The 23,996-nt window shown below is 52.5% G+C and overlaps 2 protein-coding genes across 19 annotated transcripts in view; both read right to left on the reverse strand.

Annotated features, from left to right (window-relative positions):
* Positions 1-56: 56 nt before the first annotated feature.
* NDST2 (N-deacetylase and N-sulfotransferase 2) lies at positions 57-8,582 on the reverse strand. Of its 4 annotated transcripts, none has more exons than XM_047702277.1 (15): positions 8,265-8,582; positions 7,483-7,620; positions 4,664-6,005; positions 4,384-4,471; positions 3,914-4,068; positions 3,543-3,728; positions 3,144-3,272; positions 2,829-3,011; positions 2,638-2,734; positions 1,933-2,056; positions 1,630-1,804; positions 1,268-1,387; positions 1,051-1,160; positions 777-900; positions 57-680 (listed from the first exon to the last, which is right to left on the reverse strand). In XM_047702277.1, the coding sequence occupies exons 3-15, from the start codon at positions 5,666-5,668 to the stop codon at positions 555-557; spliced, it is 2,622 nt and encodes an 873-aa protein (XP_047558233.1). In that variant the 5' UTR covers positions 5,669-6,005; positions 7,483-7,620; positions 8,265-8,582; the 3' UTR covers positions 57-554. The 4 variants fall into 4 exon arrangements, with proteins under 4 accessions (XP_047558233.1, XP_047558234.1, XP_047558231.1 ...); XM_047702278.1 differs by having other exon boundaries at positions 777-879; positions 1,088-1,160; positions 1,268-1,438; positions 8,265-8,580; XM_047702275.1 differs by having other exon boundaries at positions 1,268-1,438; positions 8,265-8,580.
* Positions 8,583-9,009: 427 nt separating this feature from the next.
* CAMK2G (calcium/calmodulin dependent protein kinase II gamma) overlaps positions 9,010-23,996 on the reverse strand; it is a 53,689-nt gene continuing 38,702 nt past the window's right edge. For 2 of the 15 annotated variants that reach the window (XM_047701586.1, XM_047701588.1), the window contains 8 exons: positions 19,892-19,960; positions 18,688-18,732; positions 17,068-17,116; positions 15,746-15,859; positions 13,619-13,694; positions 13,215-13,309; positions 11,480-11,724; positions 9,010-11,032 (listed from right to left, as the gene is read on the reverse strand). In XM_047701586.1, the coding sequence (XP_047557542.1) occupies positions 11,492-11,724; positions 13,215-13,309; positions 13,619-13,694; positions 15,746-15,859; positions 17,068-17,116; positions 18,688-18,732; positions 19,892-19,960 (681 nt within the window). In that variant the 3' untranslated portion in view covers positions 9,010-11,032; positions 11,480-11,491. Of the gene's footprint in view, positions 11,033-11,479; positions 11,725-13,214; positions 13,310-13,618; positions 13,695-15,745; positions 15,860-17,067; positions 17,117-18,687; positions 18,733-19,891; positions 19,961-22,144; positions 22,178-23,996 lie in introns of those variants that run through there. The other 13 variants (XM_047701587.1, XM_047701590.1, XM_047701589.1 and 10 more) reach the window with 8 other exon arrangements.

The raw sequence follows: 23,996 nt of genomic DNA on the forward strand, positions 1-23,996 counted from the left end.
GACTGTTATTTGCTTTAGTCTTAAGTTTCTCCCACTCCAGTGAGGCAGACAAAACAGAAAAATAAGGATGTTTATTAAGGACATTTCTAGCCCCCAGCTAGGGCTCATACTTAGCTCTATGAGCCACTGTCCAGCCTCATCCCCATTCAATGTGAATGACAGTAGGGAGGCCGGGCCACAGGTAGATCCCACTGATCCCACAGTAGGGGGTCCCTCCCACAGTCAGGTATAGATGTACTGCTGAGGATGAAGAGGGAAATCACTGGATTAATATGTTCCTCTACACCCTGCCTGGACCCTTTCATTCCTGCCCACCTTCCAAGACCATGGGTCAAAGGTGCCTAGTACCATGATGTGGGGTATCAAGGGAAGCCCCTTTAGAAGACCCCAGAGCTATGGGAAAGGACTTCCCTTCCCTTCTCAGCCATCCCAGGCCTCGGGGCCACTGAGGTAGAAGGGGTAGGGGCTGGGCCACTAATCCCCCTTGTGGGCCCTGCTCTGGCCTTGCCCTTTAGGGAACCAGGGGGCTTCTGCTGGTACAGGAGGCCCGGACATCAGCCCAGACTGGAATGTTGCAGTTCTTCCCGAAGCCATGAGGGCACTGGCTGTCCAAGCCGGCTTAGCAGCTTCGACAGATCCAAATTGTGGTTCCGGAAAAAATCCATAAGAAAAAGGCGGGACTAATAGGAGAAAAATGGAGGCAGAAATGGTAAGGAGTGGGACAAGGATGAGATTTTAGAGGCAGAGAGGGACACCTTGTCCCAGGCTTTACTCACCTCAGAGTCCATATCTGGATACCTTCGGCCTTTGCTCTTGCCTAGACAGCGAGTCTTCCCACCTTCAAGTCCCTGGCACCAGAATCCCTTATCTTCATCAAATCTGCTCAACAGGAAGAGGCCACTAGTTGGTAGGGAGAAAGGAAATTCAAGCCCCATAAATGTACACTACCTCTCCCAGCTCATAGGGACACATGTCTCTTCCAAGCAGACATGGTCAACCTGCTTCCCCATTTCCCCCAGATTCCTCCTCCCCTGGGTCATACTCTCCCACCTGAGGGTCCGTGTGTAGTTCAGAAAGGGTGTGATACCCAGGAACTTCTGGATGCTCTCCATTGAGGCAGCTGGGTTGGAACGCAGCTCTTGCCCATCCACAATCAGCAACTAAAGGGACAGGGATGGGGTTCCCTCTGTATTCCTTAGGAGCCTCTAGGCTGAAGGGGAAGAGGAGGGGAAGGGCAACCCTAACAAGGGCTATTGGGGGATCATACCTGTCCAGAGGGGTAGTAAGTCAGCCAGCGCTGCAGATGTGTAGAATAATAGCCAGGGACAAGGCAGCGGTTCTGCAGGGAGCGAAGTGCCAGAGGGGCCTGAGAGGAGGCTGAAATCACCTGGTAGAAGGTATAATTCAGAGCAACCGGGTCTCCATGTGCCCGCTGGTGCTGAAGGACAAGGAATAGGAAGGGAAGGGATGGGTGATGTGACAATTATTCTGCCCTACTCTTGATCTAGTGAATAAACAGCATAGGAATCCTTCCCCAAAGCAACTGGTTTAGTTTCCCTACCTTCTTGCTTCCTGTCTAGCAGTCACCATCTCCCTTAAGCCCTAATGTAGCCCTAGTTTCAGGCTCACCTGATACCAGGAGTAGGCCCTGTCAGCAGGGTTGGTGAGCACAGTGATGATCTTGGCTCGTGGCAAGAGGGCAGCCCCCCGACGTGGTACAACCTCTGAGTCAAAGTAGGTGGCACTTTTTTCAAATAGAAAGTCAGTGCTGGCATTGGAAGGGACAGGGAAGAAGTCCATATACCTAGGGAGTAGTACAGATATGAGGCAGATAATTTGCAGAGTAAGCTGTGCTAGTGGAAGCTAGAATGGGGTATTGGGTGGGGAAGGGAGTGTTCCTCTGAGAAGCATTCCAAGGGGTCTCAGTCTCACCAATCAATGCCCTTGTGGTAATTAGGGCCGTTGAAGAACTGAATCTCCTCAAAGGTGCTGGGGCTAGGGAAGCTGCTAGTCACAGCTGGGTGCAGGCTCAGGAAGAAGTGAATAGCTGTGGTCCCTAAACGGGAGAGAAAGTCCAAAGTATTGTGGGAGAGCAGCCAGATCAACAACATGAGCTTTAAGGAGGTGAGAAAATAACTACACTAGGTAGTAATAGCCCCTTTGGACAAACTACAGTGAGAGAAGGAAAGACTAAGAAAGGCCCAAGGAAGGGTTAAAATAGTTCTCAGCCCTGACTGTATTAGAATCACTTGTGGATCTTTAAAACAAAAAACAAAAACAACCAGATGATTCTGAGGTACCACCAGAATTAAGAATCACTGTCTCAGGAGACTGGATTAAGGAGGGGTGGGGGGGGGGCACCTGGGTGGCTCAGTGGGTTAAAGCCTCTGCCTTTGGCTCAGGTCATGATCCCAGGGTCCTGGGATTGAGCCCCGCATCGGGCTCTCTGCTCAGCAGGGAGCTTGCTTCCCTCTCTCTCTGCCTGCCTCTCTGCCTATTTGTGATCTCTGTCAAATAAATAAATAAAATCTTTAAAAAAAGAAAAAAGGAGGGGTGGGTACGAGAAGGGAGTTCTTTGGCCAAAGAATCCTTTGGGTTTAAGGCAGGGCAAGAAATAGTTAGCTAGAGATGATTCACCTGTCTTCTGGGGTCCCACAATCAGGAACTTGGGGAGCCGATCACAGGTTTTCTCCTTGGACCAGATATCTTTGTGTCTCTTGTCATCACAGGGATTCTGAAAGTGAGGCAAAGAATCAGATGTCTAATCTTTCCTTCAACCCTTACCACCCTTAGCATGTCTCTCTGGTCAGCCAGAGCTCCATCCGTACCTGCCAAAGGGGGCTCCGTTCTTGAGGGAACAGTTCAAAGTACTTTCGCGCAAGAGGGACAGGAGGAAGGGTCTGCAGGCGCAGCCGTGTCCAGCATTGGAGGAAGCGCACCAGGCTCTCAAATGTATACAGGCCCAGCCGATCATTTCCATAATTGGACAGATGGGTCATAAAAATGCTGATCTGCAAGGGGGTGCCTGCATGTCAGAAGTGGGAGAGCCTACCCCACCTCTGAATCAGGCTTGGTGAGCAAAGGTCCTAGCCTACATACACTTTGACTTGCCAGTCTTCTAGCCCTTCCTCTCAGCATCTTACCGGATTAAGCAGCACTGTCAGAAAGAGCTCTCCACCTCGGATGCTCCGGTCTAGTTCACGAGAGCCTCCAGGATATTCATTATAGAAGATTGTATGAGTGAAGAGGCCACACGTCTGCCGTGGCAGTACCTAGAAAGCAGGAAAAGAAAGAGACAGATGGGATTTGAAAGGTGGAACGAAAAGTAGGTAAGGGACAAAAGTCCCTACAGCATCAGGATTCCCTGGGTTTGCAGAGGAATGACTTATACCAATAGAACTTACTATGCGCATTATAACTTTTACCCCTCTACCCCCTACTATGTGAACTTGGACTAGAAGTTGAAAGGACATAGGACAATGCAGGTTAGTGGCTGTCTAAACACAGGAGTTTGATTCAAGTTTGTATTGAGGGTCCCTCACCATAATGCCATTGTGAATGAAGCCACGGCGGTAGCGGGCAGGGCGGAGATGAGGATACTCCTCAGTGCTGGTCACCTGGATGCCCCACACAGATTTCCAGGCCTCATAGAGCTGCGTGTGGATGGGGTACACACCCGAGTGGTGGGGGGCCACAGCATACCCCAGATCCGTGGGAATCCCATGCTCCTGGGAATGGCATAGACTCTCACCAGGACCTGGTGAGGTTCAGGGAGTAGAGGGTAAAGAGGGTGGGGATGCCTCCACAGAAAGAAAAATGGACAGGGTAGGGAGAGGGCACCCCATTAGGAGAAGGTTGAAAAGGAAGCATTATCTCTGGGAAAAAGTATAGGAAAGAGATCCAAGGGTCTCACCAGAGCAAACTGTTTGTTGAGCCTCATCTGGTCAGCCAGCACGGAGCGATTGTGGAACAGGTGCGGCTGCATGTGGCTCCACATGTGGGGGAACCACCAGAACTCTTTGCGGTGCTTCAGCAGCATGTCGTCCCCTGCATCCTCCTCCTCTGTCCCTATGATCACACACTGACCACTGACCACAGCCAGTCAGGCCATGTGCCCTCCTCTGTTCTGTAATAATACTGACCACCTCCCATTCTCGGGACAAGACTGCTGACCTCTGACTACCTAAGCCGATTTGCCCCCTCTGCTGACTTGCTCTCCAGCCACCCACGCTAACCTAAATTCATATCCACTGCTAGCTCCTCACAACATTTGGTCCCCAAGCCCTGACACTTTCCTCCAACTTCTCTGCCTAGGAAGATGAACAGTGAGGGGTCAGATCGAACTAAGCTTGATATGCTGAGGGAGCAGGAGAATACACTTACCAGTATGATAGAACTTGCCCGAGAAGCCCAAGTTGAAGGTGAAGTTGGGGACTAAGGTCCTGAGTTTGTTCTGGGTGGTCAACAGAGCCTGGGAAGGGTGGCAGGAACATGAGAAATCATGAGAGCAGACTACGTAGGAGAAAAATGAAAAGTGATGCTCTTCCTGACCAAAATGGGCAGGGATTAATACCTATGACAAGCTCAGAGTCAAGGGAGTCTGAAAGGACAGAGCCTGAAACAGCTTCTGAGGAAAGAAACTTGAGTCAGGAAAAAGACTGACCTCAACATCAGCCACCTTCATGCGGGTACCTTCTTTGCCCACAAAGATGTCATCGATGTCCACCAAGATGTAACGGTCAAGGTCTAGGCAGAGGCGCTTGCCAGTAAGGTATGCAACGGCATCAACAAAAACAAGTTTGTGGAGCCAGAAGGAAAGGCCATGGCCAAAGAGCACCCGCTGGATGCCATCATGAAGCCCCAGGTCCTGTATGATGGTGGGAAGCCGGGTCCGGCGAGGCACTGGTGCTGGCACAGGGGGCTCAGCTGGCCGAAGGCTGGCAAGAAGCACTGGTTCATATGTGCTATGATTGGATTGGAAGATGGTCCAGTCATCACCAGGCAGTGGCCCAGGTTCCAGGCGGCTGGGGCGTGTGAGATGCAGTAGGGGGGCAGAAGGATTCACCTGGTAGTCCCGGAGCCCCAAATTTGAGTGTAGGAAAAGGGGAAAGCCCTTGAGCTGGGCACTCAGTAGGCTATGTTCATGGGCTCGGAAAAAGCCAATGATGCCCACACCATATTCCACACAGTACCGGTCTAGCAGTTCCCGACTCCAGGCATCCAGGTTGACATACTTGAGAAGGTTTTCATAAATGACCAAGACGTAGCGGCCACGGGTATGATCAGTCAGTGTAGGCATGTCCCCTCGGCCAGGTGCTAGCTCGGTGCTGTAACGAAAACGACTAGACTCCAAGATGGCCACAATCTCCTGCCCCAGCTGTGAGTATGCACTCTCCACAAACACAAGGACCACAGGTTCAGTTCGTGCTGTCTCTGGTGGCCTGGGGGGCCGTGGTGGGACTGGAGGACGTGCGGGGCCAGGGCCAGCTGCCCCACCACTGCTGCAGTCTCCCAAGGGCAGGGGCAAGGGCTCCTTGGCCTTGGGGCTGGTGGATACATAGTAAGCCAGGAAGCCCATGGAGCCCAAACTGAACGCGATCAGCAGCAGTATGAGGCGGTGCAGTTCCAGCTGCCGAGCTGGGCGTACCACCTTCCACAGCTTGAGCATGGCGGGGAAGGGGAAGTAGGGATGGGGACTACCTTAGGGGATGGGAGGTAGGAGTTCTATAGGCTGGGGCTCTCGCAGGAGGGTAGAAGGATAGAAAAACAAGGGAAAAGGATTTCCTCAGGGACAGTTCCCTGAAAAGTTGGAGTCAAGTTCCCTTACTTTTAGCATAGGGGAGTTAGAAGGGGCAACAAGGGGCAACTGGACAAAGTCCATTGATATCAGGTCACCATGGCCCCCTGGTCCATGGCTTCAGGATGCAAATCTAGCCAGGCTCCACTCTTGGTCCTGCTGAGCTCCTCACATCAGAGGTCAACAAAGTTCATCATCTCTGCTCTCACTATTTGTAAGACAGAGAAATCAAGGGTTACTTCGTTCATCCATTCCCCTCTTCACCCATCTCTCTTACCTCCTGCTTACAGGATGATCTGTTCTCCCCGCCAAAAAAAAACAAAAACAAAACCAAAAAAAAAAACACCAAACTCCTGTAGAAGAACACCACAATCTGAGTCTCACACCTTCACTTCATAGCTTGTTCCCTTTCTTAGAATACTGTCTAAATTCTCCTTCCTGAGGAGTATATCCAAGGGTTGGAAGGGAACAAATCTTCCACCAGCAAGAGACCAAACAGCCCAGGAGACTGAAAATGAACCTGCTCTGAAAGAAGTTTCCAGCCCACGACTGAGCAGTTGGGTCAGTGGTCAGCCTGGGAGGAAAAGACGGAAAGACCCACAAGTCCTGTGCTCCAACGAAATATCAGATAAGAGGAAACCCATGAGTCTGTTAATCTTCCTCATCAATCAAACCCAACATCACAAGTTAAAAGCACTAACGAACTTGCAGTCAGGAGAACACTATGGTGGGGGTTGCTGAAGAGGCCAGAGAAATGCTGCTAGCTAATCATTCTATTCGCTTCCAAACCCAGAACCTGGGGACTCTATTTTCCATGGCTTTCGAAAAGTACTCATCCCCTGCCCTTCACCTCACCTGCACCAGTGTGGGAGAGGTGATAAAAATGTACCCCCAGGGCAAGCCATATCACAGGGGTCTAAGATAAGCTCTGAGTCCAGAGTCCCTCTCCCTATCACCTCAATTTTCCTTCCTAACTCAGCCTTGGTGATACTATATCCCATCACTGAACAGCTCAGAAAGGTTCTGAGCCAGCCTGTGGAGATATGAGGGACTGAATCCCGTTACAAAAAAACAGAGCAAACTGTGTGGGGCTGGATGAGAGCAACAGGAGCTTAAGTCATATCCAACCAATAAGAGACGGGTAAGGACAATGTGATCAGAAAACAGTTTCAGGGAGACCTAATTCTGAAGACTGTTTTCTTCAATAGACAGACTGCTTCTAGAAGCTGTATCGTTGCTCTCTCCAGCTTAGCCATTCCTAGTAAGTGCAGTGGCTGGTAATCCTTCTCTACTACCCCCTCCCAGACATACACATCTCAGGGGGTGATTAGGCAGAGACAGGGTTTCTCAGAACTGAGAGAGACGATTTAAAAACAGTTCAGCTTTGGCCTGGGTCAAATTAACTGATGTGAAAAGCAAGCTGGGAGAGAATCAAAATGGTGATGGAAAGGAGGGAATCTTAAGAGGTAAAGGAAACTCCTGGGGGGGAAACACAGTAGTGCAAAGTCATCACTGAGGTGAGACACTCAGGGTATCTCACCCCTTAATGTTAAGAATAACAGTAAATAGTTACAGCTTATTCTTTGTCAGACATTCTTCTAAGAGCTTCTCATATGTTTAATGCTCACATCAGCCCTGGGAGGTAGGTAAGAGGTAGAGACTATTATTACCCCCATTTTACATACGAGTAATCTGAGGTCCAGAGAAGCTTAGAAACTTGCCCAGGATCACACAGCTCAGTCAGTGGAAGAACTGGGATTCAAAGTCAGGCCTGTCAAGCTCCACAGCCGGGGATCTTAAACCACTGCATGTTGGCTTCACACCTAGAAGCAGCAGCAATATTCAGGGAAGGGGCGCTGAGGGAGCTATGGGGTAGAGTGTGGGATGGGATAGGAACGCGGGGTAGGGTATGCTGTACCCGTGGGCAACAGCGGGAGGTTTCTGAGGCAGAAACCAAAGGGGTCGCCCGGGCTGGGCGACAGAACCAGTGGTAGGGACTGGGGAAGGCAGGGCTGGGGGCCCCGCGCGGGGAGACGAGCGGTGCAGACGCCGTGGGAGGAGGGGGTGCCCAGCCGCGACACGGGAATGCGGGGTTGGCACCCCCGGGGGGGGGGACCTGCTGAGGGGGAACATGAGGTCACAGGTGGATATGAAGGGAGCGCTGGTTGGGGACCAGGCAAGGGACGCGCTGAGGAGAGCCTGGCGTGACATCGAGGCAGGCGCTGGGCTGGGAGAGCCCGAAGGGAGGAGGAGCCCCGTACGGAGGGCCCTGAGGCCACTCCGAGGGAGGCTAGTGGAAGGGACGCACGACCGGGGCGCTCTGGGCCGCACTGGGGGCCGCCCAGGACAACCCCGCGGGTGGTTATGGTGGCTACAGTGAGAGGAAGTCTGTGAGGGGAGGAACTGCGGGAACCGTGGGTGGGGGCCACACTCTGAGTGGGGGTGGTTACCCTCAAGGGCGGCTCACCCGGCGGACTAGGCGGCGTCCCCGCTGGCCCCGGGCTCCGCCGCGTCCCGGGGCTGCCCGGCTTCCCAGCTCTCGGGGCCTCGGGCCGCGTCGCGGCGGCTCCGCCATCTCCGAGCGAACGCTCTGCCGCAGCCGGGCCCAACCACCGCTCCCACCCGGGGGGGAGGCGGCGCGCTGCCGCTCGCGGCGCCCGCTCAGGTCCCCTCAGAGTCCGGGCCTCGCAGCCGCACTGCCGAGATGCCGGGCAGCCGAACGGTCCTCCGCAGCGCTCTGTGGAACCTTGGACTCCGGGACGGTGGGCTGCGCGCCCCGCCCGCAGAGGCGCACCCCCTCCTCCCCGCCCGGTGGCACAGTCTGGCGAGCGTCGGGCGCCGCGACTCCCCGGGCAGGGGCGGGCCCAGGCTGCGGGCTCGTCCACTCAGCCCGGCGGAGGGGGAGCCGAGTCGACCCACTGAGGGGCCGGGGGGCGGGGCAGCCCTTGACGCGGGCGAGGCCCGGGGGCGGGGCGAGACCCCTGGTCCACCAGTGAAGGGCCCGCAGCTTTCCCCCACCCCCACCCCCAAACTCATCTCTGCAGCCCGGTGGGCCGGTTGGTGGCCGATGAGTTTATGAGCAAGTTTTCTTCAAAAATGGGCCCCAAGGGAGTGGGAGAAGCTACATCCATCTCTCCATCTGAAGCCTTGTAACCCAGGCTGCTAAACTCTTAAGCCTTTGGCTATAAGCCTCCAACAGCAGTAACACAATGGACTGTTTAAAGGTTATTTTATTAAATATCTTCAGTTCAAGGTTTCATTGTAACAAAGCTATGAAGGGTCTACCAACAGTCAGAACAAACACTAACTATTTTTAAATTATTTCTATGTCATCATGCAAAAATTCTGCATCAAATGCCTTCCATTTCCTGTTTAAAAGGTGATTTTTTTTTAATAGTCTATTATCTATAGATGCTGACATTAGCCCCAGAAGAGGAGTAAGAATGCTAAGAAGTGGGGCTGGAGCAGCCATATGAAGCTATGGGTCTTAATGAACTCTAAGACCGTTTGTCTTCAAGCCAGCAAAACCAAACCCTGTGGTGAAGGCGTCTGCGTGCTGGTACTGCAGGCTGCAGGGCAAGAAAGGGCTAGGGCCCAGGGGCTGAGGCATGCATGAGGTGCTCAGAGGAGCCTGGCTAAACCCAAGCACCAGCACCTGTGAGTCTGCTCTCTTCTCAGCTGGCTCCAAGGTAAATCTGTAGCTTTGCCTCTTCTCCCAGTTCCTGTGCCTCCTACACGTAGTCCAGGAAGCTGGGTTTACCCACCTTTCCCCCAATAGTGCAGATATTTGTGCAGATAAGTCTGCACAGTTGTTTTGGGGAAACCGAGGCCATGACCAATTGCTCCTCCATTATCTTCTCTCCTAACTGTTTAGAGTATAGATCTTTCTCTCCTGGAATGGAACTCCTTGAGCACAAAGAGGGACAATGAATGTAGGAGCCTTGGCTCTGGACACCTCTTTTGGATACATGCAGGTTGGGGGGGGGGTGATGCCCATGCAGATTGTCCAGCAGTAAGTCATATACTTCAGTTGGTCAGTAGAGAAGCCTCTTTAAAGAGAACACCTCTTCTTGCTAGAGCAGTCAGGTCAGTCTCAAAGACAGGAAAAGAGATGGACGTGCAGCAAGGAAAGAGTAAGAAGGGAGGCAGTCCTGAGGGCAGCCTGAATGCATAGAAACAACCATCAACTCAATCCCGCTGCCTCACTCCTCCCATCCCACAGGGGCACTTGGCAGAGGGCCCAGGCCCAGATGAGGGTCAGCACGGGGACCACCACCATGAAAAGGCAAGACAAAGATGGTCCAAATCAGCACAGAAACAGAACCGCCAAAGGCAGCAAGGGGAGCCCTGGCCTGGGCCTGGCTCTCTCCTTGCTAAGTTATAAGAAAACAAACACAAAGCAAAGCAGCAACCCCTCCCTCTTCCCAGCTGCAGGTATGGGGCCTCAGTATCAGGGCCCACGTGCATTGTGCATCCTAGAGAAATGGATGAGTAAGTGAGTACATGTCAGACTAACACGAGGTTTCTCATCTGGTTTGCAGCGGTCACACTTCAGCACCAATTCTCTTCCCTTCTACACTAAACGAAACAGTATAGCAACGTCCAGGCCCTCAGTCCCGAGGTCACTGCTTCTCAGCTGCCTCCACAGCAGGCTGGGAGCTCTGTGTTCTCTCCCAGGTAGGTCTGATGGCCACGATGTTCTCATCAGCCTCATTCTAGGCGCTATGCAAGTTCAGAAGAAGTCCGTTCCTAGACCTGGGGCAGGCAGGCCACCTCAGGGGCTGCAGTCACATCACAGCCCCCAGAGCTCTGTCAGAGTTCTCGCCTGGTCCCCTGGGTCCACGGAGGCCAGAGGCCGAGCTCACCTCTTCAGGGCTGGCAGGTGAGCCGGCTGCTCATGCCAGGACGGGTGTCACACAAACTCCTGCCTTCTTGCCAGCCCAAGGGCTATCGGTGGTTTTAAAACGCATCATGGTATGGATTCCATTTTTTTTTTTTTTTTAAAAACAATCTTTTTTCTTTTTTTTTTTCTTAAATGTAAAAAACACCTCGGTACAGCAGAGACAGACACGAAGGGCGGGCGGGAGGGCTGCATGCAGGGGCGTGCATTGGCTGCTGCCGCTTTGTAATTTAATTGTTTTAAACCTCAAACGAACAGGACTGCCGCTGTCACTCAGGCCCTCCAGAGCCACTGGCTGCGAAGGTTTGACCTCCGGCTGGGATCTCCTAATGCCCCTGTCAAAGAGGACAGACGTGGTAACAGAACAAAGGACAATAAGCACACAGATGAGTTCCAGGGACTTCAACACACGACACACGTGGCCAAGTCTGCCTGAGAAGGTGGAGGATGGGGGAGAAGCTAGCATTTAAATATAACATCGCTTCACATTTGCTGAGCAAATGCTTCACTTAGGAGTATCTTATTTAATCCTCAATGAAGTAGGTACCACTCTCTCTTTCTCTCTCTCTTTTTTGACAGTTAAAGAAACTGAGGCTTAGGGTAGGGAAATCACCTGCCCAAAGTCACTCAACTCGGAGTTCTGGAGCCAAACCTAAGTCTGTCTGACGGCCTCTGCCACTCCCCTGGGACGGTCCACGTCTCCTCCCCCAGTGCCACTTTTCAACCTCCTCTTCCTTCTCTGATCCCATCTGTCCCCTTCCTCGCCCCCCTACCAGGTGCACCTGTGGCTGAGCTCACTGCAGCGGTGCAGCAGGGGCTCCTGAGCAGTGATAGTGGACATTGAGCCACTTGCCATCCCGGCGGTGCCAGACCCGGGTCTCCTCCGACTGGCTGGTGCGAGGCCGACCCTGCCCATCGATGTACTGGGTGAGGCGGATGTAGGCGATGCAAGCTGCGTCCTCCCCGATCACGTGGACGTGCGGGTTCAGGATGGTGGTGTGGATGGGCTTGCTGTTCTTGGACAGAACTGCAGGGGGCAAGGCAGAGTGTGGGAGGCAGGAGGGCGTCAGGCCTGGGCACTGATTTCCCTCCCAGCCTGCGCTTCTGGGTCTCACCCTCTCTCCAGCAACCATTCTGGGAGTCTCTAAGTCCCCCACACACCAGAGGCCAGGAAATCCCAGAACATTAGTCTCAGTTATCCAAAAGGAAGAAAGAGGTGGAGAACGATGATAATAGCAACTGCTACTTTAATCAGACATTGTGCTGGGGATTTTTACATACATAAGCTATATTTCTTGGTCAGTATTTATTATAAGATAATGAAACAGGCTCAAGGAGGTTAAGTAATTTGCTCAAATCACACAACATTTGAACTCAGGACCAGCTGACTCTTAACTAAAGCCTAAGATCTTTCCACTCTTCCAGGCTGATGTTTAGATTTCATAAGGGTTGGCTTGTCCCTAACTGGCTGCAGAGCAAAATCCAGAGCTTAAGATTTCAAAGTGCATTTGTGATTTAGAAAAAAAAAAAAAAAAAAAAAAAAAATGTCCGAAGTTAAAACAGAATCACCAAAGCACCAAGCTCAGGATGTTCCCAGGGTTCCCAGGTTCTTCTGGGGGAAAGCCAAAAGAAGTTGTATTGCTATTATCAGCAAACACGGCAGATTGAATTGGTTTAAATGAGATTCACATTTTAATTCATTTCAAATGATGGATAGGGGCTACCTGAGACCCACTCTAGGGCTTCTATAAACTCTGAAACTGCTTCTGGCTAACAGAATTACTTGATAGTCAAAGGTTTACATTTGCAGCTGAGACAGGGAGAGGATGGTAGTTAGTAGAGAAAACAGTGACAAAATAAAACTTGGGGCAGGATGGGGAAGGCCTAGGATAAAGCAGGAAAGAAAAGAAAAAAAACAAAACAGGGAGGAGGAGGGTGCTAGAGAGTGGAGAGAAAGATAGGAAGAGGTGGTGATTCATCTTCTCCCCTGGGACTTCCACGAACTGTCCAGAGTGCACAGCCCCTTAGGCAGGACTGTCTCCCTCCATATTCAGGAGGGACCCAAGCCACAACTTCTGATCTCACAGATCACCTACAGTGCCCTGCTACTTGCTTGTACATCCTTATCCTGGTTTTACTTTCCTCTACTGTGAAACCTGTAGATAGAGAGCTTCGTTATTACTTGCTGACATCATGTCAGCCTGATCTCAGTGGTTTCCAGTGTTCATGGAAAGAGGTGAGGCTTAAAGGAACAGAGACCCTGATTGTGAAACCAGTGTTGCCACAAAGCTGCTGCAGGATGAAGGCGCATGTGGGGCTCTGGAGCAGGTCCTTCAAAGATGTCAGTTTAAGACCATCCTCAGGGTACAAGGAGGCAAACGCATAGATCAGGGTGCAGCCAAAGCAGGTCAAATAAGGGAAAAGCGGGCAACTGGGAAGAGGAGAAGGTGAGCAGGGACAGAGGCAAAGGGGGTGAAGGGGCAGGCAGGAGTATATCAGCAGCACGAACCCACTCACGATTCTCAAAGTAAAACTTATGGAAATCCATCCCCTCCACGAGGTTACCGAGGGCCTCAGGCTCAAAGGAAGTGAGGCCTGGATCGCAAATCTTCCTGCAGAAAGAAAAGCAGCCTGTCAGTCTCCTACAGGGATGACTTGTGTTTCTTTCTTGTCAGTGGCATCTGTCCTGCAGCAGGTTGGCTGTGGGCTAGGCCTGACAAGATGGCTAAGACCTTAGGGGGTGCGGAGTACTATCACAGGGTATCTGCCCGGGAGAGACCCCAGCCCAAGGGCCGGGTGTTTAATTCAGGCGCTGTGCCCAAGGCCCGGCTTTCTCTTTTCCCAGGGTCCAAGTTGATTTTGGGGATGAGAGGAGGCCTCAAGAGAAAATTTAGGTCACAAGGAAACGGGTCTCTACTCACGTGTAGGCTTCAAAGTCCCCATTGTTGATGGCCTCAATCAGTTGTTCCGTGATCTTAATGATCTCCTGTTTTCGCACTGGGGGGGGGGGGGGGGGGGGGGGGGGAGGAAATCCAGCAATTTACCTGCCTGGGACTGGGGAGCTCCCAAGTGACAGAGAGCCCTCCCCAATCCTTCAGAGAATCCCCTGTGATCTCTGTGACAAAGACATCCCTCTTCCCTGTCTTGAACACTAAGTCCCTCCGCAGGAAGAGTGAGCCCACTTTTCTCTTCATTCCTTCTCAGTTGTCTACAGAGTTAACAGCCCCCTCCTCCTGAAGCCTACCCATTAGGTATGGTTTTCTAGCCTTTGTCTCCCTCTCCATCAACAACCAGGATGCAGAAAACATTCTTATCTTTTACAGTTGAGGAATCTGGCCACCATTAATACTCTGCCCAGAGTCCATGTATCCCATCCCCAGCACGTTCAGCCTCTCGAAGAAGCATCTCCCGAGATGGCTGTTTCCACTGCCTGTTTACTTCTCTCACCTGAAGGGGCTCAGTCAGGTCTCAATTAACCAGCACCACCACACCAGCCCCAGCCCTCACTCAGTGGTCCAGAACCTAGCCCTGGGCAGCAGCCAGCCTGAGAGCAGAATCTAGCCAGGGATAAGGGCGCTAAAAAGGATGAACAGAGCCCCAGGATGGAAGCTTAATTCTCTTCACCCTGCTCATCTCCTCCACAGGGCTTTTCTGGGATAAAGGATCTTGGAACTATAAACACTTTTTTAAAGTGGAGCTTCCCACTGAGGAGATGGCTCCATTTACCCTGGACGAGCCTTGGGAAAGCTCTAAATCTCACACCAGCTCTCATGCCAGGATGTGTCCCTCAAGAAAACAAAGACAAGGTTCAGAATGATAGGCAGGCAGACTGGTGGCCTCAGAGCCCCCCACCCCCACCCCATCCAAAGCCAAGGGACTGCTGCTGGCTGTATCCTGACAGGGAGCACCACTATCAGCAGGGGCACCGCTAGGGTAAGTGAGGGCTCAAGACTAAGCTCAGGCTAACCCTGACCAGAGCCCCGGGCTGGCCCAGGCCACAAGCCTCTCCTCATAAGAGCGAGAGGCTGCGAGACAAATGTGAGCATTAGAACAGCACAGCCAAGAGGCACAGCTGGGAGAGGGCAGCGCAGCCAAAAACACAGCCAGGTGGGGGCCCCATGGCCACCAGCACTGTCAGGGAGACAGCTCCGGGGAGTAAGCAGCATGTTAGGGGAACAAACGAGCTCTATCGACTTCCCAGAGGCAAGCAGGTAAGTGTGTACACACACACACACACACATAGATACACACACATACACACCCTCTCCAACCCCACCAAACCCATTTGTAGGACCTGACTGGGGCCCTATGGGTGAAGAGGATTGTGTTCATTAACTCTAAAAGGATAGATGGTAGAAGGAAAAGAAGCAGACAAAGGCATTCTCTACACAGGCACAACTTAAAATATAAATATGAGCTACCGTTAACCCAGCAAGTCATCGTATCAAGACATTCTACTATCTCATTTATTTTTCATGACAGTGCTCTGAGGTAGGTGCTATTTGACTCCCCCTTCATAGATAAGGAGGCCGAGGCTCTGGGAGGTGTAAGCTACTTCACACATTTCCAGAGGTAGCGTAGCTGGGATTTAAACTGGGGTCTGTCTCACCCCAAGCCTCATGCTCTTAATATGATATGCTGAGCCTCAGGCAACACCACATCCCAACATGGTTCTTGGCTACAGCAATTTCATCACCACCCCCGCTCCCACCACCTTTGACCTGATTTCTGACTCGGCCTTTCTTCCTGGCTCATTGCTGAGGCGAGGCCCACTGAACATCCCAGGGGCTTCCTGTTCCTTCCCACCATGCCCTGTTCTTCCACCCACTCTTCTTTATGTCTTTGGGCCCTGGTTTCAGAGGCCCCTGCCTGCTATTAACAGCACCTCCAATCAGCTCCCCCACCCAGCAGAGGCTGAGCTCCCCAAGCTTACTAAGACAGACAGCTGGGTTGGGCTGACAGCTCGGGGTGGGGGGTGGGGGAATCCCTGAGGGGCTTCAGGATGAGCCAGGGAGACAGAAGCCAGATTGTGCCTCCCTCACACTTACTGGCTGAGGAGCAGAGAGAAGGCTGGGGCTGCATGCCTGCAGAGGGGGCTGTTCTGTCCCGGGAGCTCCGTCCTTCAGGCACCGAGCTGCCATTCCCAGTGCGGAGCGGGGCAGCTAGCCAGCCAGGGCAGGGCAGGGCAAGGCAGAGCAGCCAAAACAAACAGAACAAGGCAGGTGAGCGAGCAAGCCAGACAGGACCCAAGCCCGTGGCACTGCAGAGCCGGGGCAAGGCAACGCCTCGGGCTGCTGTGGACACTGGACCACATCCCACGCTGCCGCCTCTGCCAGAGAGGCCTCCCAGCTGACAGCCCCAGGAAGGTACACAGACTTGGGCTTGCGGCTCCCAGAGGAGCCTTCAAATAGCCTGTTACAAGGACCCCTGCTCCCAGGGAAGATGTAGGGGGCTAGGCTACAAAATCAAGAGCCAAGAAGGAGCCACTTACTCCACAGCACCCCCAGAACTGAACTGCTCTGGCCCAATTCCCAGCAGCCCTAGAGGTACTGTCAGTACCTCTACCTTATATGTTTATGCTTTCTATTTTTTGGTTCCCAACGGTTTAGTGGCCCTCTACTGCCCCTGGGTGTGCTCTCAGCTCTGTCCTTCTGCATTTCTCCATCTGTTCTGTGAGCCTGGCCTCGGGTCACTTACTGATGGCAAAGACAGCGATTCCAGGAGGCCAAACAGAACAGCAGAGCGGAGATTCCCGGTGGTCTGGTCTGCCACGCCCTCCCACACGCCCTGGCCCTCTGGCCAGGTCCACACTTAGGCTGGTGGTCCTCACGGGACCATCAGGACATGGCCAAATGTGGTTCTGACTCCACCATTCATGCCAAGACTTTGTGATGAGAGTGGCTGATCCCAGTGTACCCAGGACTGTTCCGGTTTTAAAAGTGAAAGTTCCATATCCTGGGAATCGCCTCAGTCCTAGGGAAATCGGGATGGTGGGTCACCCTCCTAATGACTTACTATATTTGTGGGCTACTTCTGCAGGGACTCAGGACGTTCCTGTACTGGGATGTCACATCACTATTGGCAACAGGGACAGTTCTCTGAGCCCTGGCCCCGGAAAACCCAGGTAAAGCTCTAGCTTAGCTATTCTAGACTTGGGGGTCAAAGAAGAGAAGCCTCTTGCCCAACCCAGCCAGGCCAGCCAGGGACCTCACATCTTAGCCCATGGGAAGGAGCTTTTATGCCAAAGCCCTCTCCTGGAGTAGGAAGGAGTCAATTCTCAGTTCTGGGGACAGACAAGACAGGTGCCCATTGGAGCCAAGGTACCTGGGACACTGCTAGGGTCCCTTCCCCACCAAGGGCCAGCACCTACCTTTGAGGTCTTCATCTTCTGTGGTGGTGTTGCAGCTCTCCGTGGAGCCCTGTAGGCCAAAAAGAATATGATTCTATACACTCAGGCCCTACACCAGAGGAACCAAACAGAACAAAAGTAGAGTGTACTCCTGCAGGAGATGCAAGGAAGAATCAGAGAAGGTTTGATTTTCACCCTTGTTATCTGACTTTTTTTACAGAACCCTGGATTCCTAAACTCCCTCCCTAGTCTTCCCCAACTCAGTAAATGACACTATCTATCCTGTTGTTAAAAGTTAGAGTCCTCTTCTAGGTTTGATTCTAGGTTGAATCTTGGTTTTCTTTCCTTATATCTTAATCATACAATCTAAATTCAGCTCTGTCAGTCCTACCTCCTGTCTCCTACCTCTTCTCTTCATTTTTTTTTTTTTCAAAGATTTTATGTTGAAGCAATCTCTATATCCAATGTGGGCCTCAAATGCACCACCCTGTGCTGGAGATTCACACGCTCTATCCACTGAACCAGCCAGGCACCCCTACGTCTTCTCTTCAAACGCATAGCTACACGCTGAGTCCAAGTGACCAGTGTCTGGCACCCAGACTACAATTGCTTCCCAGTACCCCTGCACCCATGCCTTGCCTCCTCCCTAAAGTTCCTGCCCACAACATGGCTGGAGGGGCTTTCCAAAGTGTCAATTAGACTGACTATTACTCCCCGGCAAAGAACATTGGGAGAGCTTCTCCTTGCTGCTGGAAGATGCATCCGGCCATGTGGTGCTATGTAGCACGCCTGCCTGCTTCTCCAGCGTCTCCCCCTCCTGTCGCTCTCTCCCGGCCCTACGCTGTAGGCTGTTTCATTTCCTCTGTTCTGTGTATAGGCTAAGCCCCGCACTTACAGCTCTCCTGTCTAGGGCGCTCTGCCCCAGAGTCTGCCTGGCTGTCTCCTTCCTACCGTTTAGTTTTTAGCTCAAAGACTCGCCTCCTGAGGGAGGTCCTTCCCTGACCACTTAAAGAAAAGCACTGCTCACCCCCTCTCTTTTCTCTGTGTCATTTTCTTCGTAACACTTACCACTACTGGATTTTATCTGACTTATTTGGTATGGGGTTTATTATCTGCCTCCCCTACACCTGTGGAGAGAGATTTTTGTCTTGTGTCACCTCTGCAAACCAGACCCGTGGATGGTCTGGGGCTCGATAAATATTTACTCAGGGGGTGCCAAGTAGACAACAAGGGTATTGAGGGCATAATAGGGCGAGGCAATGGAGGATGCTCTAGGGTCTGATTATATTCTTGTCTCTGTTTTTCTAGCTGTTTGCTGTCATTTAAGCCTGGAGGGAGACTCCACTGTTATTATCCTTCATTTACAGATAAGGAAATTGAGGTGCAGAGTGCTATAGTGGCTGACTCAGTGGCCCGGGATTCAAACCCCCGCCTGTGTGACTAGAGGGCGTAAAGTATAATACCCTTCCAGGGAACAGAGTGACAAACAGGTATACGCTATCCCCAGCCTAGACTCTGCACACACTTTGGCCTCAAGGCGCGGCCTGCAGGCCGCCATCTGCAGGACCCTAGACCCTGGGACCCAGTCCACCTGTTTCCTGCTGATCCGTAAAGCAGGAGACCAGCTCATGAGCCACTCACCTTGATCCCATCTGTAGCATTGTGTACCACGGTGGTCTGTGGCTCCTGTGAGAGAAGATGAAAATTATCCTCCTGACCTGGGGACAGACCTTTGGCTCTTTCCTGAGGGACCCCATCCGTAGCCCAGTCCCTCATAGACTCTGTGAGGACCACTGAGGCCTGCCCACCAGCTATTCCTATAAGACAAAATATCCCGGCTCATCTGGGTCCCAGGCAGCTAGGAAACCTCAGATTTAGGGGACAGTACTGGCTGAGTAAGAAGGACAGGGCTGGAACTTAGCAAGAGCAGGTACCAGAAAAGAGGAGAGGACAAGAGCCTCTGTCCCTGATTCCTGCTGGATCTGAGGGTTCTTTCCCCATGGAACAAGTATGCTGGAGGAGCCATGGGGCTGAGAGCACAGGCCAGGCCCTGCCAACAGCATTCACCAAGGGGTGTGTAGGAGGTAGGGACACAGACCAGACTAAAGTCTCCCAGAAAGACCCAGAACGCCCCCTCAGCAAGCTGAGCCAGGGAACTGCCTGCTTTACCATCTTTTGTGTTCCCCAGACTTCCTGTCCCTGATGTGCCCCGAGGCAGTGCAAGGGTCCAGGGCTGCAGGCGGTAGGAGCAGCAGGCACAACTACCCCTCCTTCTCTCCCAGGCATCCCCCCTGCCAACTCTCTCATTAGTCACTACCAGCAGAAAGAGCTCTGGGAGCACATGGTGCCCCCCGCATGGGGCTCTCCAGGATCTTAGAGACCTCAGCACCATCCAGAGGTGGGGGACCCCACTCCTCCTTCCTGCTCGTAGCTTTGCGAAGTAGAGGGTGAGGCAGGTTTTACAAGGAGGCCTCCAGGAAATGAACGACAGGTCCCAAGAAAGCTCCTACCCTCTTCTTTTATAAGCCACTCACCTTCCCGGCCCCCACAGCAGACCCAAGGGGGCCCAGCCTGGGGCTAAGAGGTTTAGCTGAGAGCCCTGACCCCTCTTCCCCACCCTCCACAGCAGAAGGAGCAGGAGCGGTAGTTCCACGGTGCAGGAAGGAGCATGGCACATGGGACAATGAGGGGGAAGGGGCCCACAGGGCAGGACACAAAGCAGCCTGCTCTACAGGGATGAGAAGGTCAAGGCCAAGGAGGCCTGGGAGGGAGGGCAAGAAGAGGAAGGGAGAAGGAGCGGGAGGCAGCCAGGGGCAGGGGCGGAGAAGCCGGAGTCAGGAGGTACCATGGCCGTCTGCAAGGGCGCGGGCTCTTGGGCTGGGCTTACGAGACTGTTTTTGTTGTTGCTCTGTGGCTGAGACAAGAAAACAGATGGTTTAGTTCCTCTAGAGTCGCCAAAACTGCTCAGGTTCGACTCCCAGACCTCCCTTGCCCCCCGGCCTGGCCCGGAGGAGCTAGGACTGAGCTGGCCTCTGTAATACTGTGTGGATGGGAGCAGTGGTTGGAGAGATGATCCACTGGAGGACGGGAGTATTTGGAGGGGCCCAGAGACCTAACTCTGGAGGCATCCTTAAGGTGGGACTGGGCCAAAGACTTGTTTCAAAGCATGTTTCCAGAAATCTCTGCTTATGCCAGATGCCATGTCATTGTACAATCATGTTTTACCCAAAGAACTTCAGGATCTTCTCACTTCACAGGGAAAAAGAAGGGCAGTTTGTAAGGAAGCCGAACAAAATGCAGACACTCTGGGTCCCCTATCAATGGGTAGGCTCCCGCTGCCCTTTCAACCTGCCACCTGCCTTTCCTTTCCCTTAAGACACCCGCCTGAAGCCTGATATGAAAAGAGGAGGAACATGAAGAGAAGGAAAACCTTGCCTAGAAGATGGCATCGAGAGAGGAAACGGAAGAATGTGACTTTGGATATGGAATGCACCCAGTGATGCCAGGGAGCAGACACAGGGCTGTGCTGTTGGCCTTTCTGCCTGCCTGATAAATCATGAACTTGCTCAACTGGGGGTGAGGGTAGAGCTCCAAGGAGGGGCAGGTGAATCCAGGGCTGGGGGGGGCTGTGGCTGCAGTCCCAGAACCCAGCCCCTGGGAGAGTAGGCTGCCCAGTGGGCCAACATTCCTAACAGCAGCAGACCACCAGGGTATCTTGGGACTATCTCTTGCCTTTTGAAACGTGACGCTGAGTGGCACAGCAAGGTAGGGTGTGGGAAGGATGGTAAGGAAGGAAGGAGACTGATCTCCAGGGCAGGGAACCTCTTACGTATGCCCTCACCAACGTACTGGGTCTCACTGGGAGTCCCAGTGGAACCAGTGGCCACCAAGGAACAGCCTGACGCCTGCAAGTTCTTCAGAAGACAGAGAGACAAACATGTAGCTACCATCTCTCAGCCGGGCACAAATGACACCCTGGCAGGTAGGATGTGCTGCTTCTCTTCAAGGACACACACGGAAAGCTATCCGGACTGTCTTATTTCTTCTTGCTTGGAGGCTTCTTTTTATGGCTCTTTGGACCAGACCTGAAGGCATCCAATCCTAGGTTGCGGTCAATGGCGGAGATGTCCCAAACCCAGGGCTAGCATGGAACCTTAAGCCAGGGACCAAATGCCACCAGATCCCCACTGAACCCTGCAGGCTGAAGAAGAGGGGTCCCAGGAAGAGTCAGGATGTGGGTCTCAACTCCCATGACCTCTGCTCTCTTTCATTTCCACCCCAGAAGGAGCAGAGCTGTTCTCGCTCAGCTACTAAGTCCGACCTGTTTGGACTGACTGGATAAGGCTGTCCTGCCTGCAAAGCCCAGATGAGAAAGGGACCCTGGCTGGGGGCGAGGACTCCAGGGCACCCTTGAAACTGCCATATCTGCAGAGGGTGGAGATGTCACTCATGTGGCCCCACCTCTGACTTTAAAGCTTGGTTTCATAATGATTCAGGCTGCTACGCTCCCTTTGGTGGCCTGTGTTCCATATGAAAGAAGATGCGTCCTCTCTAGTCTTTCAGCTGTCCCCTCGAGGGGTGGGTGGGATGGATGAAACATTGGGAGTGGCCTGTTCACAGGCACTTGCCCAGAGGCACAGGCCTGGAGAGGGAGGCTTGGGGCTGTGAGCCTGCGACCAGCTCCTCTGCCCACCAGACAGATAGCCACCAGATGCCAGTGTGTGGGAAGTGCCCAGTGAGCAGGGCCTCTCTTCCTGAGCAACAGTGAGCAAGGGTCCTCCCTGGGACTGCCACCTGGCCCCGAGTCCCTGCTAGCTTCACTTCCTGCCCTGGGCTGCTGGAGGCAGTCCAAACTTGGGTTGCGGGGGGTTGGCGAGGGAGGGGGTGCCACAACGCGCACTCCAATGCCCACTGGCTAGGCCACCAGGAGACCTTGGGCCACGGCCCCCACCTGTCAGGACAGGCCGCGCTTGCCCGCATAGCACAGACATGCAGTGAGGATGAGTGGAGCACACGCACATGGCGGAGTGGGGTTGCGTGGCGGCAGGCGGGCGCAGGCAGCATGGACTAGGCAGATGGGTGGGCAGGCAAGGCTCACCATTAGGTGCACGCTGGAACTCGACTTCCTTTTCTGGACACACCACAGCGAAAGGGAAAGAGAAGGGGAAAGAGGAGGTAAGAAGAGAAGCACGGAGATGCTGCAGGTTAGTGCACCAGCGTGGGCTCTGTGTCCGGAGAAAAGAGCGGAAGAAGGGGACCTGGAGCCCAGCACCAGAAGGATTCACACAGCACCTAGCCCACCAGGCACACACATGCCTCTGGGCCCTTTGCCGTCAGGCTCACAGACATGGACTGAGTATATTCTAAGGTTCTTGGCCTTGCTCATAGAAAGCTTTGTGAAGGTGAAGTCACGAGTTTATAAAGGTAACATTTGGCTGCAAAGTTCTAAGTTTGAGCTTCTAAGGCTGGCTCCCTGTAAGGTGTTTTATTTTCTCTCATTACTAGGTCTGCCTGAAATTCGGCTGAGCAGCTACCAGGTAAATAGTAAAAAGCCATTCGAGGCCATCCTCGACTTTGGAAACCCTGGGCTCCTGAACCGAGACCTTTTTTGCTGCATCCCTATACTGCTTTTCAGATAAAGACGGTGCGCTTTGGAAAATCATCTGATAAACGGTTGAGTTGGGGGCATCCCTTTGTCAGTATGGCCGTGCTTATCCAGAAGATTTCAGTATCTCACTACATTCTGCCACTAGCAGGACACAGGGAACAGGAGTCCTGGTGACTAAAAGTGGAGGGATCACAAAGACGTCAAGACGGAAACCAAGCGGGGATGCTGAAAGCAGTGATTGCTCAGTCTTGGCCAGCTGCTCACGGACGTTAGGTTCAGATGTGAAACAAGAGCATAAAAATAAAGACCACATGGAACACTGAAAATACATCTCAGAAGACTGTCTAAAAGGTGAAAGGCACTTAAGAAGTTTATAATTAGCTTGCTGGGAGACAGAAGTCCCCTTGGAACCTGTCTATCTGCTGTCTGACTACTGTTGTAGGCACAGTGAACGTGTCAGATAAATGTTTCGTTCCTCCAGAGGCTGACATCCTACTTTAGAGGACATTTTCAGGACAATATTTAATTCAAAAGAAGAGGACTAGAAGTATTTAAAAGAATTTAAAATTATATCTAAAGAAAAAGAAAGCCTAAAAATAATTGGGCTGCTCCTTCTTTCTTTTAAAGTAAATTCTATGCCCAACATGGGGCTGGAACCCGTGACCCTGAGATCAAGAGTCGCAGGCTCTACTGACTGAGCCAGCCAGCCCCTGAATTGGGCTTCTTTTGCATTAGCCTTTTGTTTATGCCCAATGTGGGATTTTATTTCCAAAGTTATTCCTCAAAAAGAGGAAGTTGCTTTACCTTCATACTTATCCTTTTATCCAACTAGAGTGTTTACAGTGTGAGGGAATGTCCACCTCTGTCATCTCCTTGGTGTCTAGCAAAATCCCTTAAAGGAAGCACACGATCAACAAACTTCTGCTGAGTTGAACTGGGTTTGCTGACTCTGGTCTTCCCTCAGGCTAAACCAGAGCACAGATCTCTAACTTGCCCAGGATCAATGGAATGAAAACTCTGGGAGCACAGACCAGGCCCACCCTTGGTCCTGGTGATTTCCAGGCGCTTGCTGTGAAAGGCCTGTGTAGGCAGCCAAACACTTTAAAAAAAATTTCTGCTTCACCTCATGGGGAGGAGAGTCCCAACTGTAGCGGGCTCTCTTTTTCCTCAACTGTCCTGCATGAAAACCCAAGACAATCCTTTTCTATTCAAGGGTTGGTTTCTACTGGGTTAGTAGACTTCTGTCAGTTCCTCTCTCCATCTTCTCAGGGCTTTGTCCTCAGCCATGCGCAGCTGAGCCCCTCTCAAGCAGCACACTGCAGCACTGTTTAAATACCAGATC

This window comes from Lutra lutra, chromosome 14, assembly GCF_902655055.1.
Source record: "Lutra lutra chromosome 14, mLutLut1.2, whole genome shotgun sequence".
Taxonomy (NCBI): domain Eukaryota; kingdom Metazoa; phylum Chordata; class Mammalia; order Carnivora; family Mustelidae; genus Lutra; species Lutra lutra.